The sequence below is a fragment of the Scyliorhinus canicula genome, chromosome 5 (genome assembly GCF_902713615.1).
Source record: "Scyliorhinus canicula chromosome 5, sScyCan1.1, whole genome shotgun sequence".
In the NCBI taxonomy this organism is placed as follows: Eukaryota; Metazoa; Chordata; class Chondrichthyes; order Carcharhiniformes; family Scyliorhinidae; genus Scyliorhinus; species Scyliorhinus canicula.
Window position 1 is genome coordinate 161,529,088 of NC_052150.1, and position 24,872 is coordinate 161,553,959.

The window sequence follows — 24,872 nt, forward strand, 5'->3', positions numbered from 1 at the left end:
TGGGTTTTATTTGGGGTTTTTTAAGCTTATCTACTTGAGGATTGAGAGTAGTCTAAATCTGTTTAAAACAATTAGTTAATTTTTCCTAAAAATGTTTTGCATTAATTGTTAGAATCTCCCATGTATTCTTCCCATTCATTAGCATTATATTTTCAATCTGGAACTTTTTTTAAACCATGAAGATCATGATGATGCAGGCCATTATTTGGGTGGGGGTCAGCAGTGGGGCTGAACCATTGAAGATGTCAGTATCCTCATTCCATGTTCCTTTTCACCTACCTCCACTGCATTCCACACGCTTATAATTTATAAGGATGCACCTCTTTATCCCCCTCTGGCACCACAACTTTAAATTAAATGTTTTTGAAAGCTTGTAAGCATTGTCAAGGAACATAGGGTATTCAGCATCAACATCAGAGCGTTATGCAGAAGTTGAGCCCAGTCTTTCCAACATGGAAGTATGGGCCAACACCATTTCACCCAAACATCATGTTGTATCTTCCATTGTAGCATTAAGAACAAAGAAAAGTATGGAACAGGCCCTTCGGCCCCGTGCCGATCATAATGCCCTAACTTTTTTAAAAAACCTTCTGCCCTTATTCGTTCCGTATCCCTCTATTTCCTCCCTATTCATGTACCCATCCAGATGCACTTAAATGCCTGGATGTTGCAGAGAAGTGCAGACTTCTGTCATTGCTATGGTTTACAGTGTGCAAAGGGACTTACAGGATATCGCAGCAGTCCAGCAATCTTTCCTCCAACAGAGTATTAGGGATGATTAGAGGATCACACAGGGAAGTGGCAGTGGTTCCATGAAACATGAGTCTGTTGCCCCTCAAGAAGGACGCATTTGTCTTTTAATTGTTGCTACTCCAGTACCCTTGCTGTTGAATGTCAAACAGCCAGTTCAGATTGCTGCTAACTCTGCTGAGATAATGCAGTCCACAGCCAGGCCATCTAGACCCAGAGCTTCTCATTTTGGTCCTCCATGGTTATTGGCAGTCTCCCTCATTGAAAATCAACAGCCTTCCATCAGCCAAGTTGCACGTACTGGGGTAGTACCATGTAAGAGCACTAGGCGAGGTAAAGGCACTCGAGACAGACACTTGAGAGAATGCACAGGGATGATTAGTGAAGCTCATCTAATATGACATGGTTTGATTCGTACATTTAATTTCAAGCGTTCCTTGTGTGGTGGCTTGATTGTGATAAGTTGGTGAATGGGAATTGAGATTCCACTTATTGATTTTGCAATTGGATGAGTTATTACAGACAACCCAGAAGAAAGGAGTTGTCTATGCGGTCTTTGCCCTAATCTGAATTTCCATGAGATTCGGGTAGGAGCATAGTTGCTTTAACACCCTGGGCACATTTTCTTTACTTCATTCATGAAATATAGGCATCACTGGCTAGGCCAGCATTTATTGCACATCGCTAATTGGCCTTGATAAGGTGGATGTGCGCTGCTGCCTTGATCCGCTGCAGTCCAATTGGTTTAGTCATGTGCTGTAAGGGAGGGAGGTCTGGGATTTTGACCCAGCAACAGTGAAGGAACAGTGATATATGTCCAAGTCAGATGGTGATTGGCTTCTAGGGGAACTTGAGGGTGGTGGTGTTTCCATGTGTCTGCTGTCCTTGTCCTTCAGGATGGTAGCATGGATTTGGAGGCTGCTGTCAAAAGGAGCCTTGGTGAGTTCCTGCAATGCTTCTGGTAGATTATATACTCTGCTGCTACTTTGCATTGGTGGTGGAAGGAGTGGATGTTTGTTGCAGGGATGCCAATGAAGTGGGTTACTTTGTCATAAGAATAGTGTTGAGCTTCTTGTGTGGGAGCTGCACATATACAGGTAAGTGGAGAATATTCCATCACACTCCTGACTTGTGCCTTGCTGGTGGACAAGCCTTGAGGAGTCGGGAGGTGAGTTCTCACCACAAGCTTCCTCACCTCTGACCTGTTCTTATCCGCTGTGGAGAGCAACACGGTTCTGTTTATTGTCCAAGGCGTGCTGTTTTCCAATAGAAGGGGCTGCTAGTGCACCCATATCTGGAAGCAATTGGTTTATGCAGAAACCTTTTAAGTCTGCTTCAGCACCTGCAACACCTCTCATTGTAGAATTTTACAAATTGAACAAACCCTGGAAAGCCAAAAATACTTTGGAGCTGTGGCAACATGAAGAAGAAATCAACCAGCAACTAATAACCTGGAAGTATTTGATACTTAAATAACATTGGTGGGGCAGTGGGTCCATCTTGCATGTTCTGCTGTGAGCGGTTGGGAGGGCATTAGTTGGAGTGTTGAACAGAAGGGTGATAACAGTATTAAATCAGCATTGCACACTGATTGATGTCATGACATAATTGCTATTCATTCTCCCAGTGAATGTTCGCTACGTGTATGCAAATATCTGCACCAATGTGGTATCTGGAGCAATTTGCTTCACAACTATATGGACATGTGTTTTTCAGAGCTTTAACAGCATTTTAATGCCCCAAAATATTTTTGCACAATGCGACGAAAGTAGTTGCTTACTGTGGTGCATCAGAAATATGATCGTGGCATTCCCTATTATTAACGTTTCCTGTTCATGTTTCTGTAGCTCCATGGCCGATCTAGAGAGCAGCGTTACACTAAATTGTCAGACTGGGAGTACATTGATTACTGTGCTCAATTGGCTAATCCAATGCCACTGTTCGGTAAGTTTAGAATTGTCTGGTTTATACAGTATCTGCAGCTGTTTCTGAAGTGACATATATAAGAGCAGTCCAGAGTGACACATGATCTTCACTTGTTAAGTGGATGGATTTGTTTATTGTCACGTGTACCGATGTACAACTAAAAGTATTATTCTGCGTGCAGCTCAGACAGATCATTCCGTACATGGAAAGGAAATACATAGGGCAAACATAAAATACAGAATGTAAATACATAGACACGGGCATCGGGTGAAGCATACAGGAGTGTAGCACTACTCAGTCACTTAATTAAATGATTGAGGCGAAGAACATCTCTCATAGGGAGCTACAATCAAGGTAGACATCCTGCACTGGATAGGAGCAGTGTCATGTGATATGCAATCTGCTGATAACATCCTCTAGTAACTGTCATTGCTGTGTCTCAGAATTTCTTCATTAACTGTACAATGGGCACCTGCCTTCAAAATAGTGGAAGGACCTACGTAGCACAGCTCGCATTGTTCCCTCTATTTTGGATTTAGATGTCCAAGTTTACTGCTGCAACCAGCCCTCCTCATCACCAACTGTTTAATTCACATCCTATTTTGACAAACAGACTTGCCCACTGACTCTCTGCGTGGGATACATCATGATGTTGGCTGGAGCCCCCTTTTACTCTGCAGCTGCTGTCCCTTTATTTCCACATCTTTCACACAGGCTTGAGGATGCTCTAATGTGACATGTGTTGGAGTTCTCAAGTATGAGGGAGAATTATTTTGGCATGTCTTGGGCGAAATTCTCCCATCGGGAGACTAAGTGCCGACGCCGGAGTGAAAACCAGAATGTTTCACTCCGGCGTCGGAGGCCACTCCTCGCCCCCTATTCTCCCACCCCCAGGGGGCTAGGAGCGGAGCCACGTCAATTACGCGGCCGGCGGCGCGTAAATGACATCACCTGCGCATGCGCAGGTTGGCCGGCGCCAACCCGCGCATGCTCGGTTGCAGTCCTCACCGCGGGCGCCGCGCAAGACATGGAGGATTGATCTTGCAGGGCGGCGGAGGGAAAGAGTGCGTCCTTTAGAGACGCCGGCCCGCCGATCGGTGGGCACCGATCGCGGGCCAAACCCCTACTGAGCGCCCCCCGGTGCTCGATGCCCCCCCCCCCCCAAACAGGCCGCGCACGCAGTGTTCGCACGCTGTTCACGTCGGCAGCGACCAGGTGTGGTTGTCGCCAGCGTGAACCCGTCGGATTGGGCAGGCTGCTCGGCCCATCCGGGCTGGAGAATCGCCGCTGGCCCGTTAGAAAAGGCGAGCAGCGATTCTCCGAGCGGCATGTCGTGAAATGCGGCATGTCGTGAAATGCGGCATGCCGTTTTCGGGGAGTTGGGAGAATCACGTGCGGGTGCCAGGGCGGCGTGGCGGGAATCGCCCGGGACTCCCGCGATTCCCCCACCCGGCGTGGGGGCGGAGAATTGCGCCCCTTGTATTCCACAAAGCGACTTGTTCTGCTGATTTTAAATAAAGATCAAAAAGATCTCTGTGCCCCTTTTTAGTCCAGTGCCAAAGAAGTGTGTTCAGACTTAATTTATGATGCCCTAGTCTGAATTTGAATCAACAACTGTATCTTCTGATCAAGAACTTGGATGCCACTACTTGCCAGCTGTCGTGGTGCACATAGGTACCAACGATATAGGTAAAAAATGGGATGAGGTCCTTCAAGCTGAATTCAGGGAGTTAGGAGTTAAACTAAAAAGTAGGACCTCAAAGGTAGTAACCTCAGGATTGCTACCAGTGCCACAAGCTAGTCAGAGTAGGAATGTCAGGATCGATAGGATGAATGCGTGGCTTGAGAGATGGTGCAAGAGGGAGGGATTCAAATTCCTGGGGCATTGGAACCGGTTCTGGGGGAGGTGGGACCAGTATAAACTGAGCGGTCTGCACCTAGGCAGGACTGAAACCGATGTCCTAGGGGGTGTGTTTGCTAGAGCTGTTGGGGAGGGTTTAAACTAATGTGGCAGGGGGGTGGGAACCGATGCTGGAAGTTGGTAGTAAAACAGGGACAGAAGCAAAAGGAAGTAAGGGGGAAAGTGTAAGGCAGAGAAGCCACAGTCAAAAATCAAAAAGGGCGACAGTACAAGGTACAGTGACTATGGGGAGCTCAGTGAATAGGCCCAGTAATACTAAAAGGAATAAAACTGGAAGTAAAAACATTAATTGTAAGCGACACGGCAAGTTGTTACATGAAGATGTGGGTTCAACGACAAGGAAAATTAGGAGAAAAGTTGAGAGGAAATATAACTTGGGAGAGGTTACTGATCGAGATGTTAAGATTCAAAGCAGAGGTAAAAAAGCCAACATAACGGGGGGTAGCATGGTGGTTAGCATAAATGCTTCACAGCTCCAGGGTCCCAGGTTCGGTTCCCGGCTGGGTCACTGTCTGTGTGGAGTCTGCACATCCTCCCCGTGTGTGCGTGGGTTTCCTCCGGGTGCTCCGGTTTCCTCCCACAGTCCAAAGATGTGCGTGTTAGGTGGATTGGCCGTGCTAAATTGCCCGTAGTGTCCTAAAAAGTAAGGTTAAGGGGTGGGGGGTTGTTGGGTGACAGGTATAGGGTGGATACGTGGGTTTGAGTAGGGTGACCATGGCTCGGCACAACATCGAGGGCCGAAGGGCCTGTTCTGTGCTGTACTGTTCTATGTTCTATGTTCTATAAGTGTACTTTACCTGAATGCCCGTAGTATTCGGAATAAAGTAAATGAGTTGATGGCGCAATTTATCGTGAATGACTATGATTTAGTGGCCATTACTGAAACATGGTTAAAGGATGGTCACGACTGGGAGTTAAATATCCGAGGGTATCAAACTATTCGGAAGGACAGAGTGGATGGTAAGGGAGGTGGTGTAGCTCTGTTATTTAAGGATGACATCCGGGCAATAGTAAGGGATGACATTGGTGCTATGGTTGAATCCATTTGGGTGGAAATCAGGAATAGGAAGGCGAAAAAGTCGCTGATTGGAGTAGTCTATAGGCCACCACATAGTAACGTTATGGTGGGGCAGGCAATAAACAAAGAAATAACGGATGAATATAGAAATGGTACTGCAGTTATCATGGGGTATTTTAATCTACATGTCGATTGGTTTAACCAGGTCAGTCAAGGCAACCATGAGGAGGAGTTTATAGAGTGTGTCTGCGATAGTTTCCTAGAACAGTATGTAATGGAACCTACGAGGGAACAAGTGGTCCTAGATCTTGTCCTGTGTAATGAGACAGGATTGATTCATGATCTCATAGTTTGGGATCCTCTCGGAAGGAGCGATCACCATTTGGTGGAATTTAAAATACAGATGGAAGGTGAGAAGGTAAAATCAAATACTAGTGTTTTGTGCTTAAACAAAGGAGATTACAATGGGATGAGAGAAGAACTAGCTAAGGGAGATTGGAAGCAAAGACTTTATGGTGGAACAGTGGAGAACCTTCCAAGCAATTTTTCACGGTGCTCAGCCAAGGTTTATACCAACAAAAAGGAAGGACGATAGAAGGAGGGAAAATCAACCGTGGATATCTAAGGAAATAAGGGACAGTATCAAATGGAAGGAAAAAGCATACAAGGTGGCAAAGATTAGTGGGAGACTAGAGTACTGGGAAATCTTTAGGGGCAACAGAAAGCTACTAAAAAAGCTATAAAGAAGAGTAAGATAGATTACATAGAATTTACAGTGCAGAAGGAGCCATTCGGCCCATCGAGTATGCACCAGCTCCTGGAAAGAGCAATTAATCATGGCCAATCCACCTAACCGGCACAACGTTGGACTGTGGGAGGAAACCGGAGCACCCGGAGGAAACCCACGCACACACGGGGAGGATGTGCAGACTCCGCACAGACAGTGACCCAAGCCGGAATCGAACCTGGGACCCTGGAGCTGTGAAGCCATTGTGCTATCCACAATGCTACCATGCTGCCCGATTATGAGATTATGAGAGTAAACTTGCTCAGAATATAAAAACAGATAGTAAAAGTTTCTACAAATATATAAAACAAAAAAGAGTGGCTAAGGTAAATATTAGTCCTTTAGAGGATGAGAAGGGAGTTTTAATAATGGGAAATGAGGAAATGGCTGAGGAACTGAACAGGTTTTTTGGGTCGGTCTTCACACTGGAAGACACAAATAACATGCCAGCGACTGATAGAAATGAGGCTATGGCAGGTAAGGACCTTGAGAGGATTGTTATCACTAAGGAGGTGGTGATGGGCAAGCTAATGGGGCTAAAGGTAGACAAGTCTCCTGGCCCTGATGGAATGCATCCCAGAGTGCTAAAAGAGATGGCTAGGGAAATTGCAAATGCACTAGTGATAATTTACCAAAATTCACTAGACTCTGGGGTGGTCCCGGCGGACTGGAAATGAGCAAACGTGACACCACTGTTTAAAAAAGGAGGTAGGCAGAGAGCGGGTAATTATAGGCCAGTGAGCTTAACTTCGGTAGTAGGGAAGATGCTGGAATCTATCATCGAGGAAGAAATAGCGAGGCATCTGGATATAAATTGTCCCATTGGGCAGACGCAGCATGGGTTCGTAAAGGGCAGGTCGTGCCTAACTAATTTAGTGGAACTTTTTGAGGACATTACCAGTGCAGCAGATAATGGGGAGCCGATGGATGTGATATATCTGGATTTCCAGAAAGCCTTTGACAAGGTGCCACACAAAAGGTAGCTGCATAAGATAAAGATGCATAACATTAAGGGTAAAGTAGTAGCATAGATAGAGGATTGGTTAATTAATAGAAAGCAAAGAGTGGGGATCAATGGGTGTTTCTATGGTTGGCAATCAGTAGCTAGTGGTGTCCCTCAGGGATCAGTGTTGGGCCCACAATTGTTCACAATTTACATAGATGATTTGGAGTTGGGGACCAAGGGCAATGTGTCCAAGTTTGCAGACGACACTGAGATGAGTGGTAAAGCGAAAAGTGCAGAGGATACTGGAAGTCTGCAGAGGGATTTGGATAGGTTAAGTGAATGGGCTAGGGTCTGGCAGATGGAATACAATGTTGACAAATGTGAGGTTATCCATTTTGGTAGGAATAACAGCAAACGGGATTATTATTTAAATGATAAAATATTAAAATATGCTGCCGTGCAGAGAGACCTGGGTGTGCTCGTGCATGAATCGCAAAAAGTTGGTTTACAGGTGCAACAGGTGATTAAGGAGGCAAATGCAATTTTGTCCTTCATTGCTAGAGTGATGGAGTTTAAGACTAGGGAGGTTATGCTGCAATTGTATAAGGTATTAATGAGGCAGTGCAGAGGAGATTCACCAGGTTAATCCCAGAGCTGAAGGGTTTGGATTACGATGAGAGGTTGAGTAGACTGGGACTGTACTCGTTGGAATTTAGAAGGATGAGGGGGGATCATATAGAAACATACAAAATTATAAAGGGAATAGATAGGATAGATGCGGGCAGGTTGTTTCCACTGGCGCGTGAAAGCAAAACTAGGGGCATAGCCTCAAAATAATGGGAAGTAGATTTAGGACTGAGTTTAGGAGGAGCTTCTTCACCCAAAGGGTTGTGAATCTATGGAATTCATTGCCCAGTGAGGCAGTTGAGGCTCCTTCATTCAATGTTTTTAAGATAAAGATAGATAGTTTTTTGAAGAATAAAGGGATTAAGGGTTACGATGTTCAGGCCGGAAAGTGGAGATGAGTCCACAAAAGATCAGCCATGATCTCATTAAATGGCGGAGCAGGCTCGAGGGGCCATATGGCCTACTCCTGCTCCTAGTTCTTATGTTCTTATGTGAGATCTGCAAAGCTGTGTTATGCTTTGATGCATCCCCTGTCAATTTCTACATGTTAGTTGATTGTTTTAAGCTAATATTTCTATAGCTCTTCTGCGTTTGCCAAAAGCACAATATAATTGGGTTGGTACCTGGAATCTCGATGTTGTGGCGATTTCGGAGACATGGGTAGAGCAGGGACAGGAATGGTTGTTGCAGGTTCCAGGATTTAGATGTTTCTGTAAGAACAGAGAAGATGGTAAAAGAGGGGGGGGTGTGGCATTGTTAATCAAGGAAAGTATTACGGCGGTAGAAAGGACGCTTGAGGACTCGTTTACTGAGGCAGTATGGGCCGAGGTTAGGAACAGTAGAGGAGAGGTCACCCTGCTGGGAGTTGTCTATAGACCTCCGAATAGTCCCAGAGATGTAGAGGAAAGGATTGCAAAGATGATTCTTGACAGGAGCGAGAGTAACAGGGTAGTTGTTATGGGGGACTTTAACTTTCCAAATATTGACTGGAAATACTATAGTTCGAGTACTATAGATGGGTCAGTTTTTGTGCAGTGTGTGCAGGAGGGTTTTCTGACACAGTATGTAGACAGGCCAACAAGGGGCGAGGCCACATTGGATTTGGTACTGGGTAATGAACCCGGCCAGGTGTTAGATTTAGATGTAGGTGAGCACTTTGGTGATAGTGATCACAACTCGGTTATGTTTACTTTAGCAATGGGCAGGGATAGGTATATACCACAAGGCAAGAATTATAGCTGGGGGAAAGGCAATTATGATGCTATTCGGCAAGATTTAGGAGGTATAGGATGGGGAAGGAAACTGCAGGGGATGGGTACAATCGAAATGTGGAGCTTTTTCAAGGAACAGCTACTGCGTGTCCTTGATAAGTATGTACCTGTCAGGCAGGGAGGAAGTTGTCGAGCAAGGGAGCCGTGGTATACTAAGGAAATTGAAGCACTTGTCAAGAGGAAGAAGAAGGCTTATGTTAGGATGAGACATGAAGGCTCAGTTAGGGCACTTGAGAGTTACAAGTTAGCCAGGAAGGACCTAAAGGGAGAGTTAAGAAGAGCGAGGAGAGGACACGAAAAGTCGTTGGCGGATAGGATCAAGGAAAACCCTAAGGCTTTCTATAGGTATATCAGGAACAAAAGAATGACTCGAGTAAGATTAGGGCCAATCAAGGATAGTAGTGGAAAGTTGTGTGTGGAATCAGAGGAGATAGGGGAAGCATTAAATGGATATTTTTCGTCAGTGTTTACACTGGAGAAAGACAATGTTGTCGAGGAGAACACTCAGGTTCAGTCGACCAGGCTAGATGGAATTGAGGTTCAAAAGGAGGAGGTGTTAGCAATTTTAGAAAATGTCAAAATAGACAAGTCCCCTGGGCCAGATGGGATTTATCCTAGGATTCTCTGGGAAGCCAGGGAGGAGATTGCTGAGCCTTTGTCCTTGATCTTTATGTCGTCTTTGTCGACAGGAATAGTGCCGGAAGACTGGAGGATAGCAAATGTTGTCCCCTTGTTCAAGAAGGGGAGTAGAGACAACCCTGGTAATTATAGACCTGTGAGCCTTACTTCGGTTGTGGGTAAAATGTTGGAAAAGGTTATAAGAGATAGGGTTTATAATCATCTTGAAAAGAACAAGTTGATTAGCGATACTCAACACGGTTTTGTGAAGGGTAGGTCATGTCTCACAAACCTTATTGAGTTTTTTGAGAAGGTGACCAAACAGGTGGATCAGGGTAAAGCTGTTGATGTGGTGTATATGGATTTCAGTAAGGCGTTTGATAAGGTTCCCCACGGTAGGCTATTGCAGAAAATAAGGAAGTATGGAATTGAAGGTGATTTAGCGGTTTGGATCAGTAATTGGCTAGCTGAAAGAAGACAGAGGGTGGTGGTTGATGGCAAATGTTCATCCTGGAGTTCAGTTACTAGTGGTGTACCGCAAGGATCTGTTTTGGGGCCACTGCTGTTTGTAATTTTTATAAATGACCTGGAAGAGGGTGTAGAAGGATGGGTTAGTAAATTTGCAGATGACACGAAGGTCGGTGGAGTTGTGGATAGTGCTGAAGGATGTTATAGGATACAGAGGGACATAGATAAGCTGCAGAACTGGGCTGAGAGGTGGCAGATGGAGTTTAATGCGGAAAAGTGTGAGGTGGTTCACTTTGGAAGGAGTAACAGGAATGCAGAGTACTGGGCTAATGGCAAGATTCTTGGTAGTGTAGATGAACAGAGAGATCTCGGCATCCAGGTACATAAATCCCTGAAAGTTGCCACCCAGGTTAATAGGGCTGTTAAGAAGGCATATGGTGTGCTAGCCTTTATAAGCAGGGGGATTGAGTTTCGGAACCACAAGGTCATGCTGCAGCTGTACATAACTCTGGTGCGGCCACACCTGGAGTACTGCGTGCAGTTCTGGTCACCACATTATAGGAAGGATGTGGAAGCTTTGGAAAGGGTTCAGAGGAGATTTACTAGGATGTTGCCTGGTATGGAGGGAAGGTCTTACGAGGAAAGGCTCAGGGAATTGAGGTTGTTTTCGTTAGAGAGGAGAAGGCTGAGAGGTGACTTAATAGAGACATATAAGATAGTCAGAGGGTTAGATAGGGTGGACAGTGAGAGTCTTTTTCCTCGGATGGTGATGACCAACACGAGGGGACATAGCTTTAAATTGAGGGGTGAGAGATATAGGACAGATGTCAGAGGCAGTTTCTTTACTCAGAGAGTAGTAGGGGTGTGGAACGCCCTGCCTGCAATAGTAGTAGATTCGCCAACTTTAAGGGTATTTAAGTGGTCACTGGATAGACATATGGATGAAAATGGAATAGTGTAGGTCAGATAGGCTTCAGATGGTTTCACAGGTCGGCGCAACATCGAGGGCCGAAGGGCCCGTACTGCGCTGTAGTGTTCTATGTTCTATGTTCTATAAGTTGTGTAAGGAAGCCCTGAGTACCTTCAGAAATGCCTCCAAACAATCCAAATCTAATCCTTGTGATGTTCTCCCAACACAATTAATGAACTTGAACTATGGTGACTGGCAATGTACAACGTGTTTTATTTCTCTTTCAATGGATAGATTCAATTTAGTTTCTCAATAACACTTGCGCAGATCAATGTGTCCACCTCTTCACATCTAAAACTGTATAATTTAGTACTGTCTCTGATGTGGGAAGTTTTCAGTCCTCCGATAGGCAGTTGTCTCCTCCAAATCTTCTGAACAAAATACTGATTCATTGATATATCTGTGTGTGTATGTATTCTGTTTTAAGATGGTACAATGGCATCAAGAGTATGGGGGCTTTAACGGCATGGTGGGAGAAAAAGTAATTTTATGTCAGTGTTGAAAGATTTCTAGTTGCAAAATTAAGTTCTTTACGGAGCAGTAATGGTTCTAATAGGCTTGCAATCTGTTGTAACAATTGCGACTGTGTTTGCCAGTACAACTAATAAAAAAGTTTGTGTTACTTGTTTATAGATCTGTTGTGCCGGTATGTACTCAAAGTCTTAATCTTTCACAGGAAATGGCGATATACTGTCATTCGAAGATGCCAACAGAGCTAAGGCGGAGACTAGAGTTTCTGGAGTTATGATTGCAAGGTGTGTAATCTATGCAGAAGCACAATGTGTCACTCTTCTGCATTAGAATTTTAACTAAAGTTCAGAAGCATGTTATTTTCCTCACTCTTCTAAAAGCACCATTACATTAATTTCATTGTGTGTAGGTGTTACAGAAGCTATGCTTATCTATTTATGTGCTTGCAATTCATACGCTTTTTTTTATACGTTTCTGTGCCATGATTTGGTTTATTTACAGGTTAGGAATAAAGTTCAAAGCTTTCAAACATCTCACTCTGACATAGAAATTAGTTGCTGACGTTATCAGAAAAATATCAAATAAATTGAGTAGGAGGGTATCCAAGATGATTTTTAAAAAAAATAAAAAATTTAGAGTACCAAATTAATTTTTTCCAATTAAGGGGCAATTTAGCATGGCCAATCCACCTAACCTGCACATCTTTGGGTTGTGGGGGCAAAACACACGCAAACACCGGGAGAATGTGCAAACTCCACACGGACAGTGACCCAGAGCCAGGATCGAACCTGGGACCTCGCCGCCATGAGGCAGCAGTGCTAACCACTGTGCCACCATGCTGCCCTGGTATCCAAGATGATTAACCATATTAGGAGCTGTAAGGAAGAGTTGGGAAGTCTTGTTTAAATTATTTTAAGACTGTAATGCAACTCGGAAATTGGGGCTTCTTCCCTATTAAAATCATCCCCAAATAAAGTGCCCCGTCTCCCTCTACAATGGCAGTTTTGGATGACCAAGATCTGATGCCAGAACCTGGGCATTAGCTGAGATTTCTTTTGTGTCTCATAGATGATTGGACAGGATTGTATTTTGCCAAGATTTCGATGAGTGTGGCCTCCTTCTACATGAACTCCCAAGCGTGGCAAATGAGAGCATGAGCCCCTGCTAATGTTCGTTTTAATCTAATTATTGTGTTGGCAACTTTTTTGTTGTTGTAAACTTCATATTAGTTATGCAGTTATTGTTCCTGGTTTGTATAGTTGCTGTTATGATGGCTACAGTGACCTGCTGGAACTCATTGTTGAAAAGTTTCCTCCAAGGTCTCCGATGGAATTGATTTCTGCTCCGATGGAATTGATTTCTGCTCTTCCAGTTGTACAATGCATGGCTTTTTAATTGCACATACAAATATTAAATTTTTTTTAAAGGCGAGAAAAAGGCAGGAAGAAGTGACATTTAGAAACATAATGGAGCTGAGCCGGATACTGCCTCTCAAGGCTGTTCCACCATACAGCAAAAATAAAAACAGATAATGCTGGAAATACTCAACAGTGCAGGCAGCATTTGTAAAGAGAAACAGAGCTAACATTTAGTGTTGATGGCCTTTCATCAGAAATGTGAGCTGAAATGTTAATTCTGTTTCTCTCCACAAATGCTGCCTGAACTGCTGAATACTTGCAACATTTTCTGTTTTAATTTCAGATTTGCAGCATTTATAGTCTTTTGCTTTTTAAATTAAAGAAAGTCTTGGGCCAAATTTTGCTCACTTTTATGGCCATCCCTCTTATCATTTGATTAATTTTGAGCATAAAAAATGTAGCAATCTAAGCCTTGATATCACCGAATGACTGAACATCCGTAGAATTTTTAAAATTCGCAACACTCTTAGTGAAGAATTGTCTCATCATCTCGGTCCTGAATAGATAATCCCTTCTCCTGAGACTGACCCCAAGTTCTAGATTCCATAGCCGGGGATACTCCGCATATTCTGTTTCTCTATTCCTACAATAATGATCTTTATTATTGTTAGAGATAGGCTTATATTAACACTGCAATGAAGGCTTATATTAACACTGCAATGAAGTTACTGTGAAAATTCCCTTGTGGCCACACTACGGCACCTGTTCAGGTACACTGAGGGAGAATTCAGAATGTCCAAAGCACCTAACCAACATGTCTATCGGGACTTGTGGGAGGAAACTGGAGCACACGGAGAAAATCCACATTGACACGGGAAGAACGTGCAGACTATGCACAGACAGCGACCCAAGCCAGAAATCAAACCTGGGACCCTGGCGCTGTGTAGCAGCAGTGCGAACCACTATGCTACCGCGCCTGCCCCCCCCCCCCCCCCCCCCCCCAACCCACACCTGTGGTTCAGATAGTAACCTCTGAGTCAGAGGGTTATGCATCAAGTCCCACTCGAGTTGAATGCAAATTCTAGGCTGAAACTCCAGAAAGTTATTGAGGGAGTGCTGCACTGCTTGAGGTATTGACTTTCGGAGGAGATGCTTAATCCGACGATTCTTCCCCTCAGGTTAGCGTATGATTTGCATGATACTTTTGAAGAAGGGCAAGGAAGTTCTTCCTAATGCCCTGGCAAATATTTTGTGTCTCAATTGACATGAGTAAAAACAGATGAACTGGTCAATATATTTCCAAGTCAAGATGGTGAGAAAGGGGAACCTTCAGATGGTGGCGTTCCTATGTTTCTGTGGCCCTTGTCCTTCTGGGTGTTAGAGGTTGTGGTTTGGAAGGTGCTGTTGAAAGAAACTAATGTATGGTGTAGATGGTACACACTGCTGTCACTGCATTGGTGGTCGAGGGAGTGAATGTTTATGGATGGGGTGCCAATCAAGCAGGCTGCCTTGTTCTGAATGGTATTGAGCTTCCTAAGTGTTATTGGAGCTGCACATGTCCAGGCAAGTGGAGAATATTCCATCACACTCCTGATGACCGCCTTGTAGATGGTGGACAGGCTTTGGAGATTGAGGAGGTGAGTTACTCCCCATAGAATTCCTAACCTCTGACCTGTGCTTGTAGCCACAGTAGTTAGATGGCTAGTGATGGAACCATCAATTCACCAGACACATGTTTTCCGATATGAATATAGGCTTTAATCTACTTACTACAGAGCCAGCCTGTTACCCGTTGATGAACTCTCGGTGAACTGCAGGCTGACTCTGGACAAGGGTATTTATACAGCAGCACAAGGGGGAGGAGCCATGGGTGGAGCCCTGTACAAGCTCCTGAGCATTCCCAGAGCTACTCTCCCTCGTGGTCAGATTGGGGCAGCATGGTAGCATGGTGGTTAGCATAAATGCTTCACAGCTCCACAATGCTTCCACAATGCTAAGTGGAAAACTAAGCTGTGCAACTCAAAACTGGGAGAATGCTCGATCCCCAGCCTAGGGAAATAATCTCTGTGTCAACCCTGTCGAGATCTGAAGATCTTGCATGTTTCAATGAGATCACCTCTCATTCTTCTAAACTCCAATGAGTATAGTCCCTCTAAAATGGGAGCCAGCTCCTCCTCCCACCTAGTCTTCTCCTCCTCCACCGAAACCCGCTCTTCCCCCATGATCTAATCATCGATCCCGGTCATACTGCTCTCCAACCCTGCACAGGAGAGAATCCTTTCCAGCAAAGTGGATGTCAGCGCCACTGGGAATGTCGAGAAAGCTCACTGGACCCAGTCACACACCTAAACATATCCACTCCACCCCCCTCCCCCAGGCCTGATTACTCTTTCAGCTCCGCCCAGCCAGCAAACAGCCCATCAAAAATAAGTCCCTTGCCCCCTCCAGCCCTTTACCTTACCACCCCCCTAATGTGGCATCCTGTTTCCGCATTTGGAACAAATTCCCACAAATAGGGGACCATCTTGACACTACCCCCAAATTTGAAATGCTGGCAGATCTGTTGCCATATCTTTAATGTGGAAACCTGATTCGACGAATTTGCCTCCAGCGTGACCCCTTACCTGACTCCAACGTCAACCATGCGCAGTCCCTGAACCAACCCAGCACCACCTCTGCATTGGCCGCCCAATAGTGAAACACCAGGTTCCGCAGTTTCACCCCCCCCCCAAAACCCCCGTGCCTGCCACTCCCTCTGAGGAGTTTGCCCCGCCCAAATAAACCCCATTATAAGCCGCTCCAGCTCCCAGAAAAACACTTTAGGCAGGAAGACGGAAGGTCTGAAACAAAAACACTAATCTTAGCAGTATATTCATCTTAATCACTTGCACGTGGCCTGCCAAAGACAGTGGAATGCTGTGCCATCTTTGCAAATCTGCCTGCACCCTACTTACCAAACTAGTGAAGTTCAGAATCCTAGTCGCAGCACAACAAAAAGGCAGCCCCCTCCTCTCAGGCCGGTCAACCCCCGCCCCCCCCTCTCAGTGGGCCACCTACAAAATACTAACTCTTCCCATTTCTCAACTTGTATCCCGAAAATGAGCCGAACCTCTTCAATATCTCCATATTACCCACCCTGCCCCCAGTTCCCTTGCATACAGCAAGAGATCATTGGCCTACAAAGATACCCGATGCTCTACTCTCTCTCTTTCTCTCTCTCTCTCTCTCTCTCTCTCTCTCTCTCTCTCACTCTTTCTCTCCCCCCCCCCCCTCCCCCACACGCACTCTCTCTCTCCACTTGTCCTAGACCTCCGGGCAATTGCCAATGGTTCCGTCACCAACGGAGACATGGGAGAACTCTGCCTTGCCCCGTCTGTACAACCTAACGGACCCCAAACCCGCCGTGCTAGTTTGCACACTAGTAGACGGTGTTTCATGTAACAGCCACACCCATGACACCAAACCCAAACTTTTCCAGAACCGTAAACAGGTATCCCATTCAGGCCTGTTGAAGGTGTTTTCTGTGTCCAAAGCCACAATCATCTTTGGCTCTGGCCCCACCATTGGAACAAGGACTACATTGAGTAACCGCCTTGTGTTAGATGACAGCTTCCTGCCCTTCACAAAGCTATTTTGATTCCCCCCCAACAACCTCCGAGAGACGAGGCTTCAGTCTGAATTCCAAAACTGTAACTAGGCGTTTTGCATCCACATTAAGCAGAGAAATCGTCCGGTATGACCCCCCACTCTGTAGGGGTCCTTATCTTCCTTTCGGAGGAGGGAAATTGACACCTGCCTCAACGTCTTTGGAAGGGAACCTCGTGCCAATGAATCATTAAACATCCCCAACACCAATGGGACCAACTGACCTACAAACTTCTCATAAAATTCTACCAGGAACCCATCTGGCCCCAGCACCTTCCCAGCCTGCATCTTCCTCGAGCCGTGTGCACCTCCTCCAACCCCAATGGTGCCCCCAATTTCTCACTCAACTCCTCCTCCACCTGAGGAAACACCAACAACTCCAAAAGGCTTATCCCAGCCTTGCACAACCTGATCTGGTCCCACACCCGCAGGAGAGTCTCCTGCAGGAACATCACATCAGTCCCCAAACCTTTCAATTGGGGAAGAAAAAACCTTGTTCTCTTCACCGGCACTTCCAAGCCCCCAAAATTCCAAGTGATCACCCTCGTTGGGGATAACCCTGCAAATCCCCTATTAGCACCGTGATTTAACATTGCTACCTTTGTATTCAAATTCATGGATCCTAGGTCCACCTAAGATGGCCCCCACCCCCATCCCGAAGGAGGGACAAAGGAGAAAAATTTAGCACACCGTTAGCACTCTTTCCTTTCTGCTCTCTCTTTCTCCCCCCCCCCCCCCCCCCCCCCCCCCCCCCCATCATTCTCCCATCACGCAAATAAAAAGCTAGGCCCATTGTAACCCACACCAACAGACTGCAGCCTCTTTTCTTCCCCCGGCCACCCCCTTCAACTTCACTCTCGTTTGCTAGCCTCCCTTCTCAGCTCTAGCAAAGTAGCCACCAGCCAGGAACCCCCTCCAATATCCCCTCAAAACAAACATCCACCCCAGCCTTTCTATCCCATACTCCCCACCATGCCTGCCTCTTCCCCCGATAAAGACCTCTGCCTGCTCTGACATGTCGAGAAAATGATCTTCCGAGTCCATGGTGACCTGCAACCGTGCCAGGTATGCCACCCCAAACCTTAGTGTAAAAAAACAGCCTTCATCTGTCAAATGCTGCACGCCTCTTCACCAACTCAGTCCCAATGTCCTGATCTATCAGCACCCTGTGTCCGTCCCAGTCGATATTCGCCCAGTCCAAGGTGTTTTTTTTGTTTTTTTTTTATAAATTTAGATTACCCAATTATTTTTTCTATTAAGGGGCAATTTAGCGTGGCCAATCCACCTACTCTGCACATTTTTGGGTTGTGGGGGCGAAACCCACGCAGACACGGGGAGAATGTGCAAACTCCACACGGACAGTGACCCAGAGCCGGGATCGAACCTGGGACCTCAGCGCCGTGAGGCGGTTGTGCTAACCACTAGGCCACCGTGCTGCCCTCAAGGTGTTTTGTTATACTCTTGACATAGCATAAGCTGCTTCCTTGATGTGCAATCTGACAAAGGAAGGTTCAGACTTGGAGATAGCTTTAACACGTTTATTGAACTGTTAACAATTCTCCTACTTGGATTCGACTCTCCCGTTAATCCTGCTATAGTTACTCAGACTGACGAACCAGTCTGTTACAGTCCAGGTGGTGGGTATGATGTGTTGAATCAACCCTGTGTACACACTTGAGTGTCTCCACTGGAAAGAGGAAGATCATGTGTGCTGTGTCCTTTTATATGGGTTGGTGTAATGCCCCCCTGTGGTAGTGTCACCTCTGTGTGTATCGTGAATGCCCATTGGTCGTGTCCTATCTTACTGACCTATTGGTTGAATGTCTGTGTGTCCTGTCTCTGGTGCTCCCTCTAGTGTCTAGCTAGTCTTTGTGTATTTACATGAACCCCTTGTGTATTTACAGTGATGCATATCACCACACAAGGCACACTTCTTCCGTTGGTAATTATGAAAGCGGATGATCACTGCCCATGGTGGCTCATTCGGCCTTGGTTTCTGCTGGATCACCCGGCGAGCTCTTGTCCAATTCCGGAGGGAGGGGGAGAAACATCTCCCCCCTGCCCACCAAAGCTGACAACATCTCCGCCAAGTACTGGGTCGGCTTTGAGCCCTCCAATCCCTCCGGCAGCCCTACCAACCTGAGGTTTGATTGCCTTGACCTGTACTCCAGATCCTCCACCTTTAGCCTCAGGCCTTTGATGTTATCTGTCTCCATCAGAAACTCGGCCTCCAACGAGGCAAGCCGATCCTCGTACTGCGACAGGACCCCCTCCACACCTTGCAATGTCTCACCCAGCGCTTTGACCACACTCAAAAGTCTTCACCAACTGCTCCCGAATTGGCCCAAGAGCTTCCTCGAAAGTGACTTTAAAGAATTATTTTATCTCCTTGCCCTGCCGCTCAAACTGCCTATCCATTGTTTGCCAAACCTCTCCAGCTCCTGCACCATCACGGCAGTCAATGTGTTTAAAGTAATGGGTGCGGTGGCTATCTTCCCTCCTTCATTTTCAAAGGTCTGCCCTCCTGAGCTTTCTTCGTGTTGGGCTTCTTTGTCGATGCTTTCAACATGACATCGTCGAGGAACAATTCTCTAGGCCCACAACAGGCGTTTGGTCAGTAAACCCCCCCCCCCCCCCCCCCCCCCCCCCAAATAAAAAATGGTAAAAGGGATCAAAAATAAGGACATAGCCGGGAGCCACTTTTTGAGCGTCTTGCTCTTGCATGACTAATCTCTTTTTGATTGACTTGTTTATTCTTACTATCAAAGTAAATAACCTCATTTTGCCTTGCTATGTTCCATTTTCCACCGTTGCAAGGTAATGTGGCCTGCCGTCCTCTTTTTTGCAGCCTTTTTGGGTACTTCTTATGGTTTACATTGCCACCTAGCTTTGTTTCATCAACAAAGAACAATACAGCACAGGTACAGGCTCTTCGGCCCTCCAAGCCTGTACCGGTCATGATACCAACCTTTGCCAAAACTCTCAGCACTTCCTTGTGCTGTATCTCTCTATACCCATCCTATCCACGTGTGCTTATGGTTTACATTGCCACCTAGCTTTGTTTCATCAACAAAGAACAATACAGCACAGGAACAGGCTCTTCGGCCCTCCAAGCCTGTACCGGTCATGATACCAACCTTTGCCAAAACTCTCAGCACTTCCTTGTGCTGTATCTCTCTATACCCATCCTATCCACGTGTTTGTCAAGATGCCCTTTGAATGGCGTTAATGTATCTGCTTCCACAACCTTCCTTGGCAAGGCGTTCCAGGCACTCACCATCCTCTGTGTAAAAAAAACCTGCCTCGCACATCTCCTCTAAACTTTGCCCCACGGGCCTTAAACCTATGCCCCCGCACCGTAAACCTATGCCTCTTGGATACATTATTCTCCCGTTCCTCGCCTAAGCAATATGGATTGTAAATAATAATTGCTTATTGTCACAAGTAGGCTTCAATGAAGTTACTGTGAAAAGCCCCTAATCGCCACATTCCGGCGCCTGTTCAGGGGGGCCGGTACGGGAATTGAACCCGCGCTGCTGGTCCTGTTCTGCATTACAAGCCAGCTGTTTAGCCCACTGTGCTAAACCAGCCAATAGCTGAGGAACCAACCCTGGTTCTTGCAGATCTCCAGTAGTTGCAGCCTGCCAACTTGAAAATGCTCGTTTTCCCCACTCTTTGCTTCCTGCCCATCAGCCAACCCTCTATCCATTCTCGCGATGCCCTTAACTTGTCACCTTTTGTATGGCACCTTATCAAATACTATTGGACTCTAAATATACTCTACGGGATTCACCATCTCCCGCCGGCAATGCACCCATACCCAGGCGTTTCCTGACTGCATGGGCTGGCCCACAATGGGAAACCCCATTGGTTGGCTCTGCGAACGGAGAATACTGCTGTCAGTGAGGGTGCGCCGGAAAACGGAGCTGGCGGGATGGAGAATCCTGTCCACTACATCTACTGGTTCCCTTTATCTACCCTACTAGTTGCATCCTTAAAACACTCAACACGATTTTTCTTTCTGAAAACCATGTTGACTTTACCTGAGCATACTGTGATTTCCTAAGGGCAGTTAGGGATGGGCAACAAATGCGGACACCCAGCCCATGAAAGAATAAGAATTGTGCATTAAGAGATCCTTAATAATCAATACCAGCATTTCCTAGGTAACTGATGTTCGGCTAACTGGGCTATAATTCCTTGTTTCTCTCTTCCTCTTTTCTTCAACAAAGAAGTGTTACGTTTTCTAACTACCAATCCAGGTAATTTCGGGAAGTCCTAACCAATGGATCCACTATCTTTGCAACTAAGTTTTAGAATTGTCAGATTTTATGCCTCAAGTTTATCCAGTATGTTTTCTCTGCTAATATTAATTACTCAAGTCCCTCAGTTTTTAATCCTTGATTACCCTCTATTTCTGTAATGCAAATTGCATCTTCTACTACGAAAACAGACACAAAGTATTTGTTCAATGTCTCTGCCATTTCCTCATTCTCAGTGATAATTTCTCCTGTCTCTGTCCCTAAGGGATTACTGTATTGTATAGCTGTAAATATTCTTTCAATTTAAAAAATATTTCTGGCTGGTTTACTTATTTAAAACCTTTTTTGTCAACTTTTTAGTCCTGCTTTGATTTCTAAAATACTCCCAATCCTTAAGTTTATGATAAACTTTTGCCAAATTATAAGCCTCTTCTTTTAATTTAATATTACCCAGAGTAGTATCCTAGTATATCATGGATTAATCTTTCATGTTGAGTTTTTGTTAATCGAATGTATTTTTGTTGAATATTTTGAATCTCTTTGTTAAATGTTTCCCACTGCTATTTATCACTGTGCCGTTAGTCTGTTTTACCAGTCAACTGTCGGCAAATCTCCCCTCACACCTATGTAATTGAATTTAACATCCAGACTCTTGTTTGGGATTAGAGTATGCCTTTTGGACTTCATTCAACTGTTTCCCAGCAGATCTTTTACGACGAGATTACTTACTAATCCTGCCTCATTGCACAACACTACATCTAAAATAACTTTATCCCTAGTTGGTCCCACAATATATTGTTCAGGGCAACTGTAACAAAAGCATTCTACAGACCCATCTTTCAGACCACCTTTGCCAACTGGTCCAATCTGTATGAAGATTAAATTATTACATTGTCGTTATTAGAAAATCCAATTATTTCTTGCTTAATGCCCTGTCCTGTGGTATCAGTACAACTGGGTAGTCCTATAAACTATTATCACCAGTGATTTCTGTCCCCTGCTGCTGTTAATCTCCAGTCATACCAATTTTTCTTCCTGATCTTCTGAGCCAAGATCCTTTCCCACTATTTTCCTGATATCATTCCGTACAAAATAGGATTCATGGATAGCACTGTTACATTTGCTATCTTTCAATCCACTGGGACCTCTAGGTAATTTTGAAGGACATAACCAATGTATGAACTTTTTCTGCAGCCATTAATGAATAAAAAATTGTGCGTTTTAAATGAAAAATATATTAATTTCTTTCAATTTATTGATTTCAATTCTGAGCACAGAATACATTCCAGTGAAATGTCACATAATTGTAGACAATTGCAGGTACTGTGAAACTGGATTTATATCCAGTTCACTATTCCTTAGCACTAAAAATATTATTGAAGGCTCTTGAGGTTTAGTATAATTGGCTGAAAATCTTATTATTCACTTGTTCAAAAGTTTACTATTTTTGTAACTAACATTTCCAACCTTTTGTCAAAATTCAACCCCAAATGTAATATTTTGGGCTGAATTTTAATTTGGTGAATGAAAACAAATGTCAAACTTTGAACAATATGCCACTTTTACACCCCGGACAGGTGTAACATAGTCTAACATTATCTAACATAGATTATAAAAACAAAGTTGATTTTAGGCTGAACATCAGTTTTGACAGATTGTGAACTTATTTTTTTCTAACTTGCATTAGACCATAGGTGGCCTGCATAAGTGATAGAATGGAGATTTTAAAAATCTGCTGATCATGAGTTTTCTTTCCTTCTGCATTAGTGACTTTCTAATGGATGCAAAAGATACAAGTGTTATAAAATTTCAATGTCTGAATTTGTTGAATTACAGAGGGGCACTGATTAAACCTTGGATATTCACCGAAATCAAAGAGCAACGACACTGGGATATTTCCTCGCAAGAGAGATTTGAAATTCTACAGGATTTCAGGAATTATGGGTTAGAGCACTGGGGATCTGATACACAGGGAGTGGAGAAGAGTAGAAAGTTTCTCCTCGAGTGGCTGTCATTCTTATGCAGGTAAAAGAAAAGTCTGCAGACTAATGTTGAAATATTACCTTCAATTGTCGTATGTTGGGCATTAATAAATATACCCACAATTTTCTTCTTGATTTGCTGTTTGTTCAAGGTATATTCCAGTAGGTCTTCTAGAACGTTTACCTCAGAGAATCAATGAAAGGCCTCCTTATTATTTAGGTAGAGATTACCTGGAAACTCTAATGGCTAGCCAAAATGTGTCAGATTGGGTCAAAATAAGGTAAGCTTGCATGCTCTTTAAATGTTAAAGATTTAATCAGTTACCCTCTTCTATGACTTTTTGATATGTAAAGTCCTTGCCTGGATAATTTTAGGTTGTGATTGAAGTATAAATGCTTAAAACAAATGAGATATGTTATATATTGCTTAGCTCCCAGTAATTTATTTTTTAAAACTAGTTATCTCGAAAGTAGCCTGCCATCTAAAACAAATGTGGCACTGTAATTTTTCTCATTTCGCTCTTGCAGGATTATCATTTTCTAGAAGATGTTTGGTTTTTTTGTGTTTTTGTAAGCATGAACTTAACATGTATATGAGCACTTATTCTGAGATTTGTGTATTTTATTCTGATTTTAGTGAAATGCTGTTGGGACCAGTTCCTCCTAATTTCACTTTCCTGCCTAAACATAAAGCAAATTCCTACAAGTGAAAATGATGTTCAAGCGCAGAAGCTGCAAGAAACTTGACTTCTTTTCCTAACAACTTCTAATTTGAATTCCTACTGTAATTATTGATAGTCATGTGAAAATAACATGCACCAAATTTGGACTGGAGGGATGGACAAATACTGACTGGTATGGGGGTCAGATTATTCTTTCGCCTGTTGTAAAATTTATGTATTGTTGACATTTTTCTTGGGAACCTTTAATAAATATTGGTTTTACAGAACTTCTTCATATTTTTCTGGTTTCCACAATTCTGCTTTCAATTTACTTCATGTTTATGGCTATTTTATAATCTTTTTGTACTGCACAATCCATTGAATTTTATATTTTGCTTCTTTGAGTGGGCGTGGAATAAAGATCTCCTGCTTCCAGTATGGCGTCAGGGGTGGTTCAAAATTCACACACTTGTAGTCATTTATGAGGAATGGAGATGGAGTTGACTTCTGGGTTTTTGTTTGAACAATGTTGGAACACTTGTACGGTGTGGAAATTGTTAAAATTGGAGGAACCGATATGCAGTTGCTGCTTTTTCCTTTAATGTTTATTTCATTTCCTGGAGAACTTTGTTCAGGGGACCTAGGGACTTCTTTGCTTGTGAGAACATCCCAGAAAGAGGGACAGAGTGGTACTGGTAATTCATAATGGAACCATTCTAAATGTCCGTAAGTTCTTATACCAGGGAGCATCTGTGTTGGATGACTTTCAACATGAGCTGAACATATTAGTGATGAATTTGCTCTTTCTTCATGAAGACTGCTGGTGTCAATGGTGTCATCTGGAAACTTTGGAGAATTAAATTCTTGATCAAACGTAGGATCTCTGTGTATCACCAGTGTCGATAAGCCAAATGCACTATTTGTTTCCTTCAGTAAAATCGGTAAGAAACCCACCTTAACTTGTTTGTGAAGAAATCTCCTGGTTTGTGAATAGGAGTGATTCAAGAGCATTCTTCTTCTGTCCATATTTCCCACAAATGCTTTAGGACTTCATGGAAGGATGGGGGAAGTTGATGACGTCCAGCTTGTTTTTTCCCCAGACATTCATTTCTTAGATTTTCTCTGGATATTTATTTCTGCTTCTGCACAAGTAGCTGCAGAATCAATTCTGGAATTTAGAATGGTTGCTG

General features: G+C 44.3%; 1 protein-coding gene across 7 annotated transcripts in view; it reads left to right on the top strand.

Annotated features, from left to right (window-relative positions):
• Positions 1-24,146, top strand: part of dus3l (dihydrouridine synthase 3-like (S. cerevisiae)) — a 60,672-nt gene extending 36,526 nt beyond the window's left edge. For 6 of the 7 annotated variants that reach the window (XM_038797934.1, XM_038797938.1, XM_038797935.1 and 3 more), the window contains exons 10-14: positions 2,598-2,694; positions 11,979-12,057; positions 22,875-23,063; positions 23,173-23,301; positions 23,658-24,146. In XM_038797934.1, coding sequence (XP_038653862.1) covers positions 2,598-2,694; positions 11,979-12,057; positions 22,875-23,063; positions 23,173-23,301; positions 23,658-23,730 — 567 coding nt within the window. In that variant the 3' untranslated portion in view covers positions 23,731-24,146. Of the gene's footprint in view, positions 1-2,597; positions 2,695-11,978; positions 12,058-22,874; positions 23,064-23,162; positions 23,302-23,657 lie in introns of all 7 variants that reach the window. The other variant, XR_005460752.1, reaches the window with a different exon arrangement.
• Positions 24,147-24,872: the final 726 nt, after the last annotated feature.